Genomic DNA, 17,420 nt, shown 5'->3' with positions numbered 1-17,420 from the left:
TTGTACCGCTCGACTAAACTCTACTCGCCTTTTTTGGTTTTCCATTGGGCAAAAACTTTTTTTGGTATCACCTACAATGAGGTTCCAAGTGAGTTGATGCAATACCAAGAGGTGACATGAAAACACTGCAGACCACTGATTGTTCAGAGAGAATCATCACTACTGTGTCATCACTGTACGAGATGAGACATACTTTACAAAACCACCATTTTTAAACAGCCAAGCAATTGTACACTGCTCACAGCAGCCTGTTACATTTCTGTTGGTTACTGTGCTATACGTTTACTATGGCAACCTGCAAAACCAGTTCAGGAGATGCAGATGTTTCACTGTTTGATATCCCTTCAATATCCTCTTTTGTTCATGTGTGTGTCACATTGAAGATGATGTCACAATAGCTTTGTGCATCATCACTATAGCAATGTCAATGTATCAAGGGGATACTATCTGCACTGGAAAAAGAAATACCTGGTAGCAAAAGCAAGTAGAGTCTTGTTGAGTCGGCACCATGTGGTGAAAAAAACTATTACGTAAATTGATATTTTGGCTTTAACACAAATTAGTAAAAACAAGCTAAACAAGCACATTTAGCTCAAGAAATTTTTTTTTTTAACAGTAGAAAGTGGCATCATGTCTTTCGGAGTGAAAAAATACAACTATTGTTGTATGTGATGTCATCATCCACTCAATGCTCCCCTCATGGAAAAATCATGTTACTGCATTAATAGTGCACACTATAGTGATAACATACATCCATTGGCAATGTGATATCCACAGAATACAAATGTCTGGCAACAATGTGATAACAAGAGTGCAGTGACCACAGAATTGTCATTTATGTACTTGGACATCAAATAAGACAACAAGACAGAGGTTAACGAAGCTGTTTTGTGGTTGTACATGCACATTACCCCTCTGCAAAATGTTTATCTCACTATGGTAATATCTTACCCTCACCCTGAAAGGCTACACTCCTCTGACGGTGCTGTAGACAGGACCAACTGCACAGTGGACACAACTAAGTGAGTCTCGGCAGGCAGCGCTCGGCCTTGGGCACTACTAATGCTGCAGCTGCAGGCAGATCAGCGCAGAGCAGCAAAGTCTTGAGCTGTAATGGCGCTGTAGTGTCTGTCTGGAGACTGATTTAAAATGGATGACCAAGCATAACCCCTGTAACCCCTGGACTAGCTGCCCTAGAGCCTGTCAGCTTCCTCCACTCAGACTGCAGAAGGAGCTCAGAGGTGACACTCCCACATGTGCTCACACAAGCACTGCGAGAAGAGTACTAAAAGATGATGTGTTTACATATGCATACTCTGTTAGAACTTACAAGCTACATTAGACTGCAGGAGATTTACTGTAGTTAACCCTGCTCACCACTTCTCCATCTCGGTTATTCATCTCTGCACCTGAATCTGGTTCATTTGTTGTCAGTGAACAGACGAAGCAGAGGGTATTTTAGTTAGGAGTAATTAAAGTGTTGGAAATGGTTTATTTGTTTTGCTGTCTATTGCCCCTGCATGAATTGCACTTTGTGGTGGCGCTCGCAGGAGGGCAGAAAGAGAGAGTGAAGCTCTTGGAAAGAATGAAAGTGATAGAGGGTGGGAAGGAACGTTAGTGGGGGGAAACGCCTGTGCGGCCATCTGCTTTCGTGCCAACAGTTGGTTTCTGTGGCAACCAGTAAAAAGTCATTATCTTTAATTGACACTGTGGCAGGTTCAGGTGTTTTCAATTGTATCATTAGCTTTTTTCTCTCTGCGGTGACTCACCCGTCTTTGGCAGTGGTCCTCCACTTCATTCTGGACCCCCCCCCCCCCCCGTGTCATCCTTTCTTGTAGCGTGCGGTGTACCTTTCTCTAGCTTCCTCAATGGGTGATTTAGGGTGTGTGTGCGTGTATCTCTAACACCTGTCTCCCTCTGTAAGGTTTCCCTGTTCCTAGGACATGCAGCATGATGCTACTGTGCTTCCAGATGGCACAGAGTACGGATGAATGACATGGTGACAGATAGAGCACAAAGTGACGAGAGAACAATTTAAAGAGGAAAATGACAAGAATATAAAAATTGAATGGTAGCGGAGACAACTGTGGGGAAGGTGGAGGGCTAAGAAGTAGAGAAAGTGGTTGTCTATCCTTTTTAACAGGGCCTTATTTCTTTCGTGTTGAGGCTTGTCACAGCGGCAGCAAGAAGTGCAGATGAGCGATCGTAAAGTAGCCCTGTCTGTGTACCATTAGCCAACCGCAAGTGCTAAGCACTTACCAGAAGCTGCTTGTGTTAACCTCCTTCTTTCCACCCCCATATCTCTCTCTCTCTCTCTCACTCTCTCTCTCTCTCTCTCTCTCTCTCTCACACTCTCTCTCTCTCTCTCTCTCTCTCTCTCTCGCTCTCTCTCTCTCTCCCCTTCCCCCATCTTACCTCACTTTGCTTCATTTATGATTTCACACACTCATCGACCCCTTTCAACACATCCACAACCAACAAACTTTCATTCTATTGTTTGGTTCTGTTTCATCTCTCTTTAATAGTTTGGAACACCGAAGGTTTTGAAAGTTCATATTCACTGATGGAAAAATAATTTATTTTTCTTTGAGCCCCTCAAAACGAAAAACACAGTTTTGCTCTGGTGTCGACAAACAATGCAAGTTCTTCAAAAATCATTTGTAGTTCTCAAATCCATTTTATAATAACAAGGTGTTTTTCACCACCATCGCTAGCTCAGTCGATCGGTTTGTGGGTGCAAAGAGTGTCCAATTCAATGAAAAAATAATTACACAGACAAAGCCAGTATTGGGATGCTCTGTCTACAACTATTGTTTGAATCTGGGTTGTGCCTTTAACTATAGGAGAGCCTGTCAAAACCAGTTGGCAGTGCAGAGTCCAGACGTACCTTTTATTACTGCTGGTTGCTTTATTAGCCTTTCACAGAGCAGGGAAGGATTGAGAGGATTGACTTGAGATGCGAGTGGAAGTGGCACCTATTGACTAGTTTGTCTTCTCGTGCTACTGGCAGGGTGAGATGATGCTATTAAGGATGCTGCTGCCTGGGACAGCCCATTAGCACGTAGGCTCCACACATGAGAACATGACAGGAGCAGACTGCATACAGCTTGGTATTCACAGCCTTGCAGTGGCATACCATAGCTGCTGGCATACAGTGTTTTCACAGCCAGCTTTGTTTCTGAGACTTTCCAGCATTCTGTAGTGAACTGGTTTATATCATCCATTTCCCTCTTGGCCCATCCTTGTTCCTTCATTTCTGTCATTTTCACATTTAATTGGTCTCAAGATTCAGCAGCGCATGAACATTTCTCTTGGCAGAGAAGATAAAAAAAAATAAAAAAAAAATGTTTTAAAAACACTATTTATTTAAACTTGTGCTATTCAAACAGAGAGCTGGCTGAATCAGAGGGCATGTGTATGTGTGAGATGTGAACGTGCCGTATCAACGTTGGAGCATATGGTGGAGGTGTTGGGTGGCTGTTGAAGGACTAGGGCTGTGAAGACCATCTGTCAACTAGTAACAGTTTGGGTGATCTCTGGTTGATGTAAGATTTCCCTGTAGGGATCATAGCACCTGATTATATACAAAGCCTGCAGGTTCCACGTCCAGATGGGAAGAGTTTAGCAGCATTATCCTCATAGTCCTCATATCCTCATAGAGTACTGATTAGAAGGAAACTGCAGTGTTTTTTTGACTTCAGAGTGAAAAATATTCAAATGTAAAAGTCTTGGAAGCTGCATATTTCTGAATCCTGTGTGGTGACAAGTTTCAGTTGGTGCTGCAGTTTATTAACGGTCCTCTATTTGATATATAACAATATATATCAATTATTTTGGGAGTGTAATGAGGCCAAATAGAGAGCTGCCAATGAATGAAAATGAAATATGGTTTTTGAAATCAAATCTCCCAGCAGCAGCCATTTTGCACTGGCCTTATTCCCCCCACCCTTCCACTTCCCATCTAAAGCAGGAAGCAGGGGACGAAAAAGACACAGGTGAATGCAGCCCATATGCTGCCAGATGGAAACTTTGCCATAGTAAGGCAAAACAATGGAAGCTGTGTGGCTCCAATCGAGCAATTGTTGCAATCAAGACTGACTGTACCGAGAGTTTAGTCTGGGCGTCACAATCTTTGCAGCAGTAGATAAAGTGATAAAAATTAAACTCTGGTGGCAGCAGCATCGCTCTGCGAGTGTGCACAGCTTTCCCATCTCATTCACCATCTGGAAAACACACCCACCGCATCTATTAGGAAGCCACTCTAGCTAAGGATGAGCGCTCCACTGAAAATGGGTTAATAATGGCAATTACATTAAAGGTAATGCCCGCAGTTGATCTGTCGCTCACAAATCATAGTATTTTATGTGGATACTTTCTCTGCCTTGGAGGGAGGACTGTGGTTTTCAATAAGCACAAGTCACTGAGTCGAGTTATTGAAGATCTAAGAAATGTATAACTGCAACATTTGTTCCATCAAGACGTTTTCTTACAACATGAATCAGAGTGAATGAGGTCAGAGTGCGAGTGGGGCGTCATCACTGGTAGTTATTCAGGAAATTATGAGGACAAAGTTCTGTTCAGCAACTGTTCAGTTGCACTATTCATGCAACAACTGCTTCTCCGGTTTATGGGCTCTTTTATTGAGGAAATCTATAATGCACAGTCTGATTTTATTTGTAAACAGTGAGGATGCGATGGAAGCAATTTTCATTTTACATTAATGCACCAAGACATGAACATTTACAACACAGACAAATGTAGGACTTTTGCCTTGCTTGAAAATATAAGGTAAGAAAATGTTCCCCAAATGATATCGAGCCGTTTGTATTGAAGTATGTCTCCATTTCTGAAATGAGACACACATACACACACACACACACACACACACACACACACACACACACACACACACACACACACACACACACACACACACACACACACACACAATTTGTCAAACCAGTTACACTAGCAGTTAGAATTGGAGGCTTATTCAGGTGGAAGATTAGCAGCTGGGTTTGAAGAGCTTCCTCCCAATCCTCCTCCTTAAAGAAGAGAGCAAAATGCTGAAATATTTAACTACTTTCTGTATGTGTGAGCGCATTCATGCCCCGTCTGCATTTAATACCCTCTCCTGTTGATTGTATTGAACATATTTGTGTACAGTCTGTATCTTCCTGTGTTGTAGCTGTTTGTTTGTGCTGTTGCATCAAGTTTGGCTGCGAGGACAGGACAACCGTATTGGATGTCTGAATGTGTGTATACAGTTGTGCTGATGCTGACAAGCCTTCGGCAGGGGAGCAGGGATCAGATGCATGCTAATATCACCAGCAGACAGTCTGCTAGTCTGACAGGGGCTGGGCTGCGAGGTTAGGTGCTATTGCATGGAGAAGACAGCTGAGGGAGCATGCTAAGAGAGAGAGAGAGAGAGAGAGAGAGAGAGAGAGAGAGGGAAATATTGGGAGAATTAGACAAGGGCCAGGGGCATTGAAAGAAATGAGGAGTAAGCCAGTTCATGTCTGGCAAAGGGAATTAAGAGGGAGGGAGAGAAGAGGCCCACAGATGAGCCTTTGTGCCAAAGAAAAACACAGGCTTGTCTGTCTGCCCTTGCATGTAAAGCAACAGTTGTTGTTGTTGTTGTTGTTGTTGTTGATAATGTCGTGTAGCCTGATGAACAGGGAATTTCTGGAGCAAATGTTTCCATGTACCATAGTGTGTCTTTTGAATGCAAAGACTTTAGCGTTTTGGTTTCTACCTGTCAGTTCAGCCACCACAAAAGATTATTTTCGTTCATATTTTTTAGCAATCACCAAAAAATTGTGAAAAATACCTAACATAATTTCCTAGAGCCTAAGGTGAAGCTTTCCAAAAGCAGAAGATAAATTAAAATTACAATGACATAAAAATAGAGAGAGGCAGCAGCACATCCTCGCATTTGAGAAACACAAATCAGAGTGTTTGGAATATTTGCTCGATAAATGAATTAAAATGACTGAAATTAATGAAAACTTCACAGCAAACACGTGTGAAGGTCACAGAGCCTATGTTAGAGAAACACTGTAACCTCTCACTTTTCACTCGCATGCTGTCAGCTTTGGGGAGAAATGACCTTATCATTGAAGGATGTACAACACTGAGTATTTGTGCTTGTGTGCATGTGTGTGCGCACGTGGGAGTGGATTTATGTGGTAGTAGTTCAAATTTATAGCTGTCATTGTCCATGTTTCTAGCACATTATATTTAGCTGTGCTATCAGTGAGGCCTTCTGGCGCAGTTGAAGAGGTTAAACCACAGTTACATACTCCTTCTCTGCCCTCCCCGCTCTCTCCTTCCACTCTCTAAATAGATTGTCCATTCTTTCGAGATCCTTTCTTTATCTGACTTAAACCTTGCTCTTTTCTCTGTCTTCGCTCCTTGAACTGTTCAGTTATACTCTTGAATTTCAAATTACGCTGTGAATATGGTCTTCTCTGCCCTCTTCCTTCTGTCTTATTCTTATACTGATATCTTTCATTCTCAATTGTCGAGTGTTTGTTTATGGTCTTTGCCTCTCTTGTGGCTTTTTTTCTGCTCTTATCCTGCATCCTTCCTCCCTCTGTCTGTCCGTTTGCCTCTCTCCTCAGGGGGTCTATCAGTAGCTAGCTCTCTATCTCCGCAGTGCCAGACGGAGGGAGGAAGTGGAAGTCAACTTATAGCTGAGAGCCTAGTGCGACGTTACATGGCGGTAGCTTACGAAAAGCTATAATACTCTGAACACCTGGAACACAGGAGCTGTTAATTTGGAATAAGTGATGTGTATCATATGTGAAATAATGCAGTATTAGAAGTTATGGAATCACCAATCATTTACTTCATGCCCATACTGTATGTGTGTTTCTGTGTCAGCATGGCTGTGTGCCTGTACACATGTGTCAGTGTGCAGCGTGATAGAGCAGCCGTAGGGGGATTTGTTATCTGCTTCTTTTTTCATGTGGTTATATCACCATGCCATCAGATCATGCTAATGCACAGGCACCACCATTTATGATCTTGCAAATGGAAAGATGCAAATAGCCGCGGCTAATCCACAGAGTGTCCATAATCCCTGTCACAACTGACCAGCTCTGCTGGATCAGGATGTGGATATGTGACGGCTGTTTGGTTGCTGCATTAATATTGTGCACAAAAATGATATTCTGTGTTTTATAAAGATGAGATTTTTGACTTTTGATTTTTGATTTTTGTATTTTATAAGGGAGATGTGGATTGACTCAGACTGTGCTGATCTTTTGTGGTTAGTCTATGTGTTTTCTTCTTGTAGGAATAATTTATGACTGTTGGATAGGCTTGTGTGGTTTGGTTGGTGTATTTTGTGTGCCTGGCCACATGTGAAATGAATTAGCAATGGTGTGATTGCAGTGTTTATGTTTTCTGTTGGTGTGTGAACACAAACGGGATGGATGGAAACGGCGAGGAAATTTGTATTTCCTGTTTGGCAAGTGATAGATGGATGTGCCGCATTTGTGGAAGAGACAAATGACTTCTGTTGTTGTGGATGTGTTCAATACAGTGACACAGAGCACTGCATGTAAAGTGCGTTGAATGTGGTGGATGGTGGCATTTGCATATGAATGTATACAGTATTTATTTGAGTAATTTTATATCTGGTTACACATTATACATTTACATTATGTTGTATTGGACAAGTCTTCATCAGCAACCCCACCTACCCCCTCTTTATTTGGTGTATTCATCCATGCTCCAGTGTCCAGTGAGAGAGCTTGACAGGAAGTGGTATCAGTGCATGGACTGCCTCCACCCACCCACAGCTCAGTCCTCTGCCCACGACCCCAGTTTCTTACTAATGGACAACAAGTCTCCAGAGAGGGCGAGAAGATGGGAGGGAAGAGGAGTGTGGGAGAGACTGATGGAGACAGCGTTAAAATTGGAAAAAAAAAAAATCTTGACAGATGGGGATGGGAAATCTGTATGATGACGATTATGTTGTGGGTGAGAGCACGAGAGAGAGAGCGAGAGAGAGAAAAGAAGGGAACGGAAGTAAAACTGGCTGCAGACTTACATCTGGCAGAGGGAGTGAAAAATAGAGAGAAAACCATTTTTTTTTTTTGTACTTAAGCAAAGGGAGGGCCAGCCAATCCTGTATCTTACAGAATAAGAGTTTTTCCCTGCTGCCTTTCTGTCATCATCATCACCATTACACTGCTTCATGACTATTTCATGACCTTTGTTTCTGTCAACTCCCTGCCTTCCTGAGTGTATAATACTGTACAACCGAAGGGCTTGCTGGGGGACCGTGCAAGCAGGCTTCCTTGTTTATCCTCGTTTAGCAGTTTTCAATGTGAGCTGTGTGGCAGTCAGCAAGAAATGTGTGATATGTTTGGCACTGTGTTAAGGAAAACCATAAAGAACATTTCCAAAGTACCCCCCTCTATATTCACCCTCATTTGTATTATATTAGAAAAACTCCTCCTTTATTGTCGACATATAATATTCATATAATCTCCAAACTGCTTTACTTTTACATTGTGTAGCATTTATTAGTTCCCTAACATCTACTTTTCTTGACTTGGATTTTCCTCATACTCCTGAGATCCTGCTTACACCCTTGATTAGTCTGTAGTTCAGCTAATCTGTCAAAGCAGTAAGGATTTTTTTGGTATATCAAAACAGGCCTGGCTGACAATTACTTTCAAACTCCTGTGCAACGCTCCCTTGCTAACTCCTCTTAACTTTGTAATGAAAGGAATGCAGCCACCCCGTGAAAGCTACATGGTCTCTCTTCATGGGCAGTGAACACAGCCTCTTCACTGCTGCCCTTTGTAGCACGTGTTATGATGAACTTCACGCCCTGCAGCCCCAGCGTTAACTTCAGCCTTCACTCCAGTACCCTACAGATGCATCCTATCTTCTCATCAGGCCAACTCATCCAGGCCTCACCACGCCCTGCCCCTCTTGCCTGAGGGGATTCCAATGTGCAGCTCACATGACCCAGGCCGCTGACCTCTATCCCCCTCCCCTTGTACCCATTCTTCTCTATACCCCCCATCCTCTCCGTTTGCACTAACTTCCCACCCCCTGTCTCCTCCCCCAATGCCTTCCACTCCTTCCTGCATCTCTTCCACCTCCTCATACTCTCTATACCTCTCCTTTTCTGCTTATCCTCATGTTTCAAGGTCAGAGGCAGATGCAACACAGGCCCTAACCTATCACTGCCTTAGCCCTAAACAGCCCTGGGCCTCGAGACAATGGTATGTGGCTGGACATGCGCACCAGACACCAGGCCTCAGGGTGAACTGGGAGACTGGCTGCCTGACTGCTCTGCAACTGGACTGCCGCACTGAGGCTAGTAAAGCACAGGCAGCGGTGTCTTTATAGGTCTGCGGAAAGAGGAAGTGTATTCCCTAAATGACTAGATCTATTGTGTATGAAATGCTGCACTTAGACTGCCAGTAGACAGGCTGTTGCAACAAGCTGAATTGTGAGGTTGTATAATCTATGTTTCTGTCAGTTTGGCTTGGGCACAGCAGTCAGTCTCGTGAGGCATTTTATTTTCCTCCATTATCATCTGCTGCTGTGTTCTAACCCATTGCATCCTCATATCACTTAAGACTGAATTCTGAGCTGTTTGTTTGCCTCTCGCATTGACATCTCACTCGGACAGACCAGAAAAAAAAAAAGAAAAAGAAGACTGCAATACCGCTTTGTTTGCTATTCCCTTTGAGGTTATTGCAAAAGTGCCACAGCTCTTTGTCACATAAGCACACACCTAACCTGCACTGTAGTGCAGTACTGCGTTAGTTGACTGTCACAAAATGTGTATGAACTTGTAGATCTTGTGCACTGTGTGTGTGTCAGAACACAGTGCACACATCGGGACATTCTTAGAAAAAGATAGGTGGGGTCATTGAAGCAGATGTTAGCAATGCATCTGTGAGAGCGCTGAGCTTGGCTTGCCTCCAGCTCCATGGGGAGTTTAGGAGTGTTTGACTATATTTAATCCACACACTCTCACAACTGGTCACAAATGACCTATTTCACACATGACACGGTGATCACTACGATGTTGATAAAATCAGAGCTGTGTGTGTGTACGAGCACATGCATGTGTGCATTTTATGTGTAAGCTCATTTAGGTCATTTGTGTTAATTTGGGTCTACACCATGACTTCCATACTTATCTGTTAATGTAACACCCTCTGTCAGCTCAGAAGGCAGCTACTTCAAGCATGTCACAACAGTTCACTCTGTGCAGAGATACAGTTCACAGAAACCTTTGCAACAGCAGACCTCACACAGCTACCTGAAGTCTCTATGGGAAAAATGTATAGATTTTCATAGGTAATATGTATGGAAAAGGAAATATCCAAGTTGAGAATACAGTAAATGAGATCTGCCACACATAATTGCAATAGCACAAAACTGAAAAGACAGCAGTTATGAACCATTACTGATTATTAATGGACTTCATATGGAATATATTTAACATGTGACCATTTTTACATCTGGTCACTGGGTAGCGCAGGAGGGGATCATGTAGATACACTATTTAAAAAAAAAAGAAAAAGTTGATTAGCAGGCTGGATACATGTTCTGTAGTAGAGGCTGTCTGCTCTGTAATGTGAACATGACTAGGTCAGGACACAGGTGCGCTTTTAACCTGCTGACTCCAGCTCTATAGATTCCACACCTGCAGTTCTTCTCATCTAGTCAAGGCTGTATATACACTGCCCTGCTTAAACTATTTACAGACAAGCTAATACACACGTACCGAGTAAAAAATACAAGAGAGTCCAGAAAGAGCATGACCACGAATTAACCGTATTTCCCAGGTCATACACTTATTCGAATATATTGACCAGCAACTCTGGGCTGAGCACAACACACACCACACCTTGTTATTGCAGGGACTGGGTATGTGTCTCTGCACCTTGATACATTTTTCATGCATGTTTCCTCTACAAATATCAAAACACAAGACATTCTTTTTGATATTGAATCCCTTTTCTCCTGACACTTGGTTTTACACCTGGTGAAACGCTGGGGAGGTCTTGTCTCTGTAGTATTAATTCATAGCCTGATTTGACTTTGCTTTAGAGATCTGTGTTTCAAAGCTTTGCTATGACTGTCAGCTTTGAACTTCAATTAGTTGCACTCGCATACACAATATGCAATAGTTGATACATGGTAGTTGTGGGGTTGATTTTTATCTACAGTGTGATCCAGTGTAGTGAGTTTCTTTCTCCTCCTACTGCTTCCTTTTCATTGTCTAGCCCTCTGGTGTAGCAGTGTTACACTTTGAAGTTCATCTTTGCGCATCCACGGTTCTCTGTTGTCTGACAAACTCAATTCAGCAGCAATGAAGGCTTTGTCTGCTTTTGTGTTCTCTGTCAAAAGAGCTATTCATGATTAATCGTGGTTTTAATGTCTGTTTTACTACATTAACGCCTCAGTTATGACATGGAAGGGGTGGTCTCATACTGCAAGTCTCTGTGCTGGCTGTCTCACAACATTGGAAGATTTTTGTTCCTTACAAATTGCGCTGTCAAAGAAGGCCATTCCATAAAGTGCACCCCCGCCGCTTGTCTTCTCCCTCATTAATTTATTTTTAGGTCTGATCTACTAGTGGATAAAATTATATTGCAACTGGTCAATTAAGCCTCTATGTTTGTTCTTAAGTATATGCGCTATTTCTTGTCAGCACAGCACCAAATTGTTGCCTCTACTGTAGGTAAATATGTTGAGGCATTAGTGATGGTACATCAGCCAACTCTGATCTGTTTGCAGAGTGCTATTGGGTGAGGAACATAGGAAAACATGTTTTTGATGGAGACGAGTCAGCCAACAGGCAGTGCAGCCTTTTTAAATGCAGATGGCTTTCCCTAGTTGGCCAATTAGTAACTTCAGCTCTGGAACACTTATCTGCTTTCATCTTCTTGTGTGTGTCTTTCATTTAGGGTGCAGGGCGCTTAGTGTGCCTGTTTTCAAAAGTATGTGGTGGTGCGTGTGCGCATGTGTTTGCACATTCATGTGTCTGTTTTCTGCGATAGTGAAAACCCCACATAACTTTATTCTACTGCTGCTGGCAGTGAGACGACCAACCATACTGTAAGATGTCAGATAATAAGCCAAAACACATATCAAGTCTCAAATAACATGGGAATGAAATGTGGAAGGGACCAGTGAAAGCAGTGCAGTCCTGGCAGTGTAAAAATTAAATGAGTTAAATGGGGAAAAATTGCCTTTTACTCAGCTACAGCTGAGTTAAGTAATGTGCAGCATTCCAGCAGCTTTGCCTCTGACCTCAATCTTTTCAGGAAACATTCAGTGGAGAAATAGGATCACAGATTAAACATTATTAACAGCCCATAGGCACACAGTAGGAATTTAGATGAGAGACACAATAGCTCTCTAATAATAAAGCCTGTCATTGGAATGGAATGTTTTTTCTGTATTTCTCTAGATTAATTATATCTCCTCATTCTCTCCCTCTCTCTCTATATATATATCATGCAGGGCCAGACCCCAGCCCAGTGAGCTCCCCTTGCATGGAAACCATCCTTCGTTGGCAGCCTCCTCCTCTCCCTAAAGCTAGCGGCCAGCATGGCAGGATGAGCCTCTGCCAGCGATGATGATGGCCAAAAAGCAAGATGTCCGGGCACCCACCTACAACCTGGTCGTGGTTGGGCTGTCCGGCACGGAGAAGGAGAAAGGCCAGTGTGGTGTGGGCAAGTCCTGCCTGTGTAACCGCTTTGTCCGGCCAAGTGCAGATGACTTCTACCTAGACCATACCTCCGTTCTCAGCACCAGTGACTTTGGAGGCCGTGTGGTGAACAATGACCACTTCCTGTTCTGGGGTGAGGCTGGGCGGACGATGGAGGAGGGGCCAGAATGCCGTATGAATGTGGTGGAGCAGACAGAGTTCATTGATGATCAGACGTTCCAGCCACACCGAAGCACGGCACTCCAGCCTTACATCAAGAGGGCAGCTTCCACCAAGCTAGCTTCAGCTGAGAAGCTGATGTACTTTTGCACAGATCAGCTGGGGCTGGAGCAGGACTTTGAGCAGAAACAGATGCCTGAAGGCAAGCTTATGGTGGATGGCTTCTTACTCTGTGTGGATGTTAGCAGGGGTATGAACCGTAGCTTTGAGGACCAGATGAAGTTTGTCACCAACCTGTACAACCAGCTAGCCAAAACGAAGAAACCTGTGGTACTGGTTCTTACCAAATGTGATGAAGGAGTTGAGCGCTATATTAAAGACTCACACACCTTTGCCCTCGCCAAGAAGAACCTACAGGTGGTAGAAACATCAGCACGCTCTAATGTCAATGTTGACCTAGCTTTTCTTACACTGGTTCAGCTAATAGACAAGGGTAGGGGAAAGCCCAAAATTATCCCTTACTTTGAGGCACTGAAACAGCAGAGTCAACAAATTGCCTCAGCCAAAGACCGCTATGAGTGGCTGGTCAACCGCATCGTGAAGAACCACAATGAGACATGGCCCACTGTCAGTCGCCGCATGCAGTCTGCCCCTGAGTACAAGGACTATGTTTTCCTTGAGGGGACAGCTAAAGCCAAGAAGCTTTTCCAGCAGCATGTGCACAGACTTAAACAAGAGCATATAGAGAAACGCAGGAAGGCCTATCTAACTACTCTACCACAGGCCCTGTCTTCACTGTTACCAGAGTTGGATGAGATAGATCACCTGAGCTGGTCTGGAGTTCAGAAAGTCCTGGAGACAAAGAGAGAATTCTCCCATTGGTTTGTAGTGCTAGATGACACCCCTTGGGAGACCACACCACACATTGATAACATGGAGGATGATCGAATCCCCCAGGACCTTCTGGAGACCCCTGCAGCTGAAGTTATCTATGAGACCCACCTGGAGCAGCTAAGGAATGAGCGCAAACGGGCTGAGATGAGATGGGAGTTCAAGGAGAAGCTAAGTGTCTCTCCTTTCATCACACCAGGGAAACCCTGGGAGGAAGCCCGAAGCTTCATCATGAATGAAGACTTCTACCAGTGGCTGGATGAGGCTGAATATCTGGATATCTACAACAAACACCAGAAGGAAATAATTGACAGAGCCAAAGAGGACTTTCAGGAACTGCTTCTTGAATACTCTGAGCTCTTTTATGAGCTAGAAGTGGATGCAAAGCCAAGTAAAGAGAAAATGGGAGCCATTCAGGAGGTGTTGGGGGAGGAGCAAAGGTTTAAAGCCCTGCAGAAGCTGCAGGCAGAAAGGGATGCTCTGGTATTGAAACATATCCACTTTGTCTACCACCCCACAAAGGACACATGTCCCAACAGTCCCCACTGTGTGGACAGTAAGATAGAGCAGATACTGGCCTCCAGATTCCCTACTCGCTACCCCTCATCAGACAGTTCAAGACTGGATGGGGGAAGGGCTGAACGGATAAATCTTGTCATCCTAGGGAAAGATGGGTTAGCCAGAGAAATGGCAAATGAGATAAGGGCCTTGTGCACCAGTGATGACCGGTACGTGTTAGATGGCAAGATGTATGAGTTAACCCTTCGTCCTATCGAGGGCAACGTACGTCTGCCAGTCAATTCCTTCCACACACCAACGTTCACACCCCATGGTTGCCTGTGTTTGTACAACTCAAAGGAATCCCTCTCGTATGTTGTCGAGAGTATAGAGAAGCTTAGGGAGTCAACTATAAACAGAAGGGAAAGGGAAAACAGCTTATCCCAACTCCCGCTGTCCCTCCTTCTGGTCACCAAGCGGGGGGTGGGGTCCATAGGAGATATTGGGGGGGAGACGGCTCAGACTCTTATCCAACAAGGGCAGCAGGTGTCTGGAAAGCTTCAGTGTGCATACCTAGACCCTGCCTCTCCAGGTATGGGTTACACTCGCAATGTCAGTGAGAAGCAGATCAACCAGATGCTGAAGGCACTCTTAGAATCACGGAGAAGCGTAGGGAGCAGCTCCCCACCCTTGCCCCCTCCATCCTCTGCCTTCAGGGACTCTCAGTCCCAGCCAGTGCTGGAGGCAGACCTGAGGATAGTCATGTGCCTGATGTGTGGAGACACGTATGACCTAGACCAGCTCCTCTCTCCCTTCCTGTTGCCCCAGCATTGTCGTCCTGCCTCTACTCTCAGCAGTGGCACCTCCGTTCTGCTGGATCTCAGTATAGGAGGTCAGAGGCAGAATATTGAGCTGTCAATACTCTCTTTCCATTCCTCATTTTCCCTCCGTAAGACCAGGCTGGTTCACGGCTACATCGCAGTTTACTCTGCACGCCGCAAGGCCTCTATGGAGACATTATGTGCTTTCCTGTGTGAGGTCCAAGACATCATCCCAGTCCAGTTGCTAGCAGTAGGGGAAAGCCAGATGGAGCTGTCAGACTCAGAGTCAGCTAAGGAGCAGGTCAGTCAGGGAGATGAACTGGCCCATGAAATAGAGGCCAGGTTTAACACAGTAATATGTGGACATGGTGGGGTAGTAGGGGGACTTCATAAGATAGATCTTTTCCAACCCTTCCTCAAAGAGGTGGTAGAGAAGCGCACTATTGTTGAGGCCACACACATGTATGATCATGTGGCTGAGGCATGTACCAATGAGAGCATCAGCCCTCGTTGTGGCTCTCCTAGTCCAGTTAACATTCTTATGGACTCAGAGGACGATATCGACCCATCACCTCCTTATCCTACCCTGAGGGAGGATAGTAGTCTCAGTTCTCACCTTGGAAGCTTCAAGTTGCCAGATCTGGATTCAAGTGATACTTTTTCTGTCATTTCTGAGCTTAGCACCTTTGAGAGCAAACTTAACAACAAGGTTCCTCCTCAAGTGAAGCCCAAGCCTGTCCGTAAAGTTAATCTCAGCCCCTACATGGACCAGCAAGGTGGCACCAACCGCCGCTCCTTGCCCCAAGCTGTCACCTGGGCTCCAGGTAGCGACGGTGGCTATGACCCCTCAGACTACGCAGAGCCCATGGATGCTGTGAGCAAACCTCGACCCACAGAAGAGGAGAATATTTACTCTGTCCCTCACGACAGCACACAAGGAAAGATTATCACTATCCGCAACGCCAACAAAGGTCACTCCAACGGGAGCGCTGGGGGGAATGGGTCAGACAGTGAGGCTGATAGCAGCTCACTCGAGCGCAGGAGAAAGTTGTCCGCCATTGGGGTAAAGCCTAAGCTTTACAGAGACAGATCCAAACGGCTGGGCAAGTTCAGCAGTTTTAGGACAAGCTTCTCTATAGGCAGTGATGATGAGATGGGGGGTCCACCCAAGGCTAGCCAGGATGAGGGAGGAGCCCAAAAGGACAACTCCATTGAAGAGAGTGAGGACCCCAAAAGGAGGAATATCCTCAAGAGCCTGCGCAGAAATACGAAGGTTAGTGTTTTTGCATCTGTATGTTTATATTAAATATGAATGATATATGGGTTCATTATGCAAACACGTCTCTACTATGTGAAGTAACAAAAAAAAGTTTCACATCTTAAATTAAGAAGATTTAAAATTAATTAGTTGATCTGACTGTTCCTGAACACAACAGTTAACTTGTTTGGAACACATCCACTGCCCAAGTACATCACTTAATTAATTTAAAAATGTTACGTGTTTTCTTAACTAAAGCTTAAAATAACCTTCCAACTGAAAAGTACCATGCCAAAGTTAAGAATTTTGGCAGGTAAAGTGTCTTTTAATAGCAGAAATTTTGAGCCAAACACTTTTTGTAAATTGTATCTACTTAATGTCTCACTCAAATCAATGACTACTTCAGTGATACAGGATGTTGTACCACTTTATCTGCAATATGTATGCAGATGTATTTGTTTTTGGACAGAATGTCCAAAATCCTCAGTATAATTGGTCCTTGGCAGAGATTCAACACCTGTTTGCTTTGGTGGATAATTCTGATTATCACTAAGTTTTAGGAATACCTAGTGAGTTCAGTATAATCGCTCTACTTTTTGAAGCTTAGTTCAGTGAAAACATACTGTAGGGGTCCCTCTGAAAGCATGTTTGCCATGTTTTTTTCCCTGCCTGCTCTGTGGGAGCCCTTTAAACTAGCCAGATCATCAGAGCAAAAAGAGACAAATTCCAGTCACTAAACTTCTATAACCAGAAGCCAGAAACTCTTAATGAATAGGGAGAGAGCCACAGTGTATACACTGTGCTATTTTATCTGCTCATGCACATGTGTATGTCTGCTTGGTTGCATCAGGTTTCCCATTATAATAGAGCTGACATAATAGTGTTTGACATTTATTTCACCAAGATTTTGAAAGCATCAACATCCATCTTACAATTCTTATTTTAGTGGCACATGAAGAGAAATTAAACTTAATGTCACATCTCGGCACATTAGCTGTTAACACCCCTGCTGTTCAGGAAATGATCGTAGTAAAAATGAGAGGCTTTCAGCACAGAGTTGTGTCCAGAAATA

General features: G+C 44.0%; 1 protein-coding gene across 1 annotated transcript in view; it reads left to right on the top strand.

Annotated features, from left to right (window-relative positions):
* Positions 1 to 17,420, top strand: part of arhgap35a (Rho GTPase activating protein 35a) — a 65,706-nt gene that overhangs the window by 27,152 nt on the left and 21,134 nt on the right. The window contains exon 2 of the mRNA XM_056375209.1: positions 12,514 to 16,363. Coding sequence (XP_056231184.1) covers positions 12,626 to 16,363 — 3,738 coding nt within the window. The 5' untranslated portion in view covers positions 12,514 to 12,625. The remainder of the gene's footprint in view (positions 1 to 12,513; positions 16,364 to 17,420) is intronic.

The sequence above is a fragment of the Seriola aureovittata genome, chromosome 4 (assembly GCF_021018895.1).
Source record: "Seriola aureovittata isolate HTS-2021-v1 ecotype China chromosome 4, ASM2101889v1, whole genome shotgun sequence".
NCBI lineage: Eukaryota > Metazoa > Chordata > Actinopteri > Carangiformes > Carangidae > Seriola > Seriola aureovittata.
Note: the sequence above shows the minus strand (reverse complement) of the source record. Positions and strands in the feature narration are given on the sequence as shown.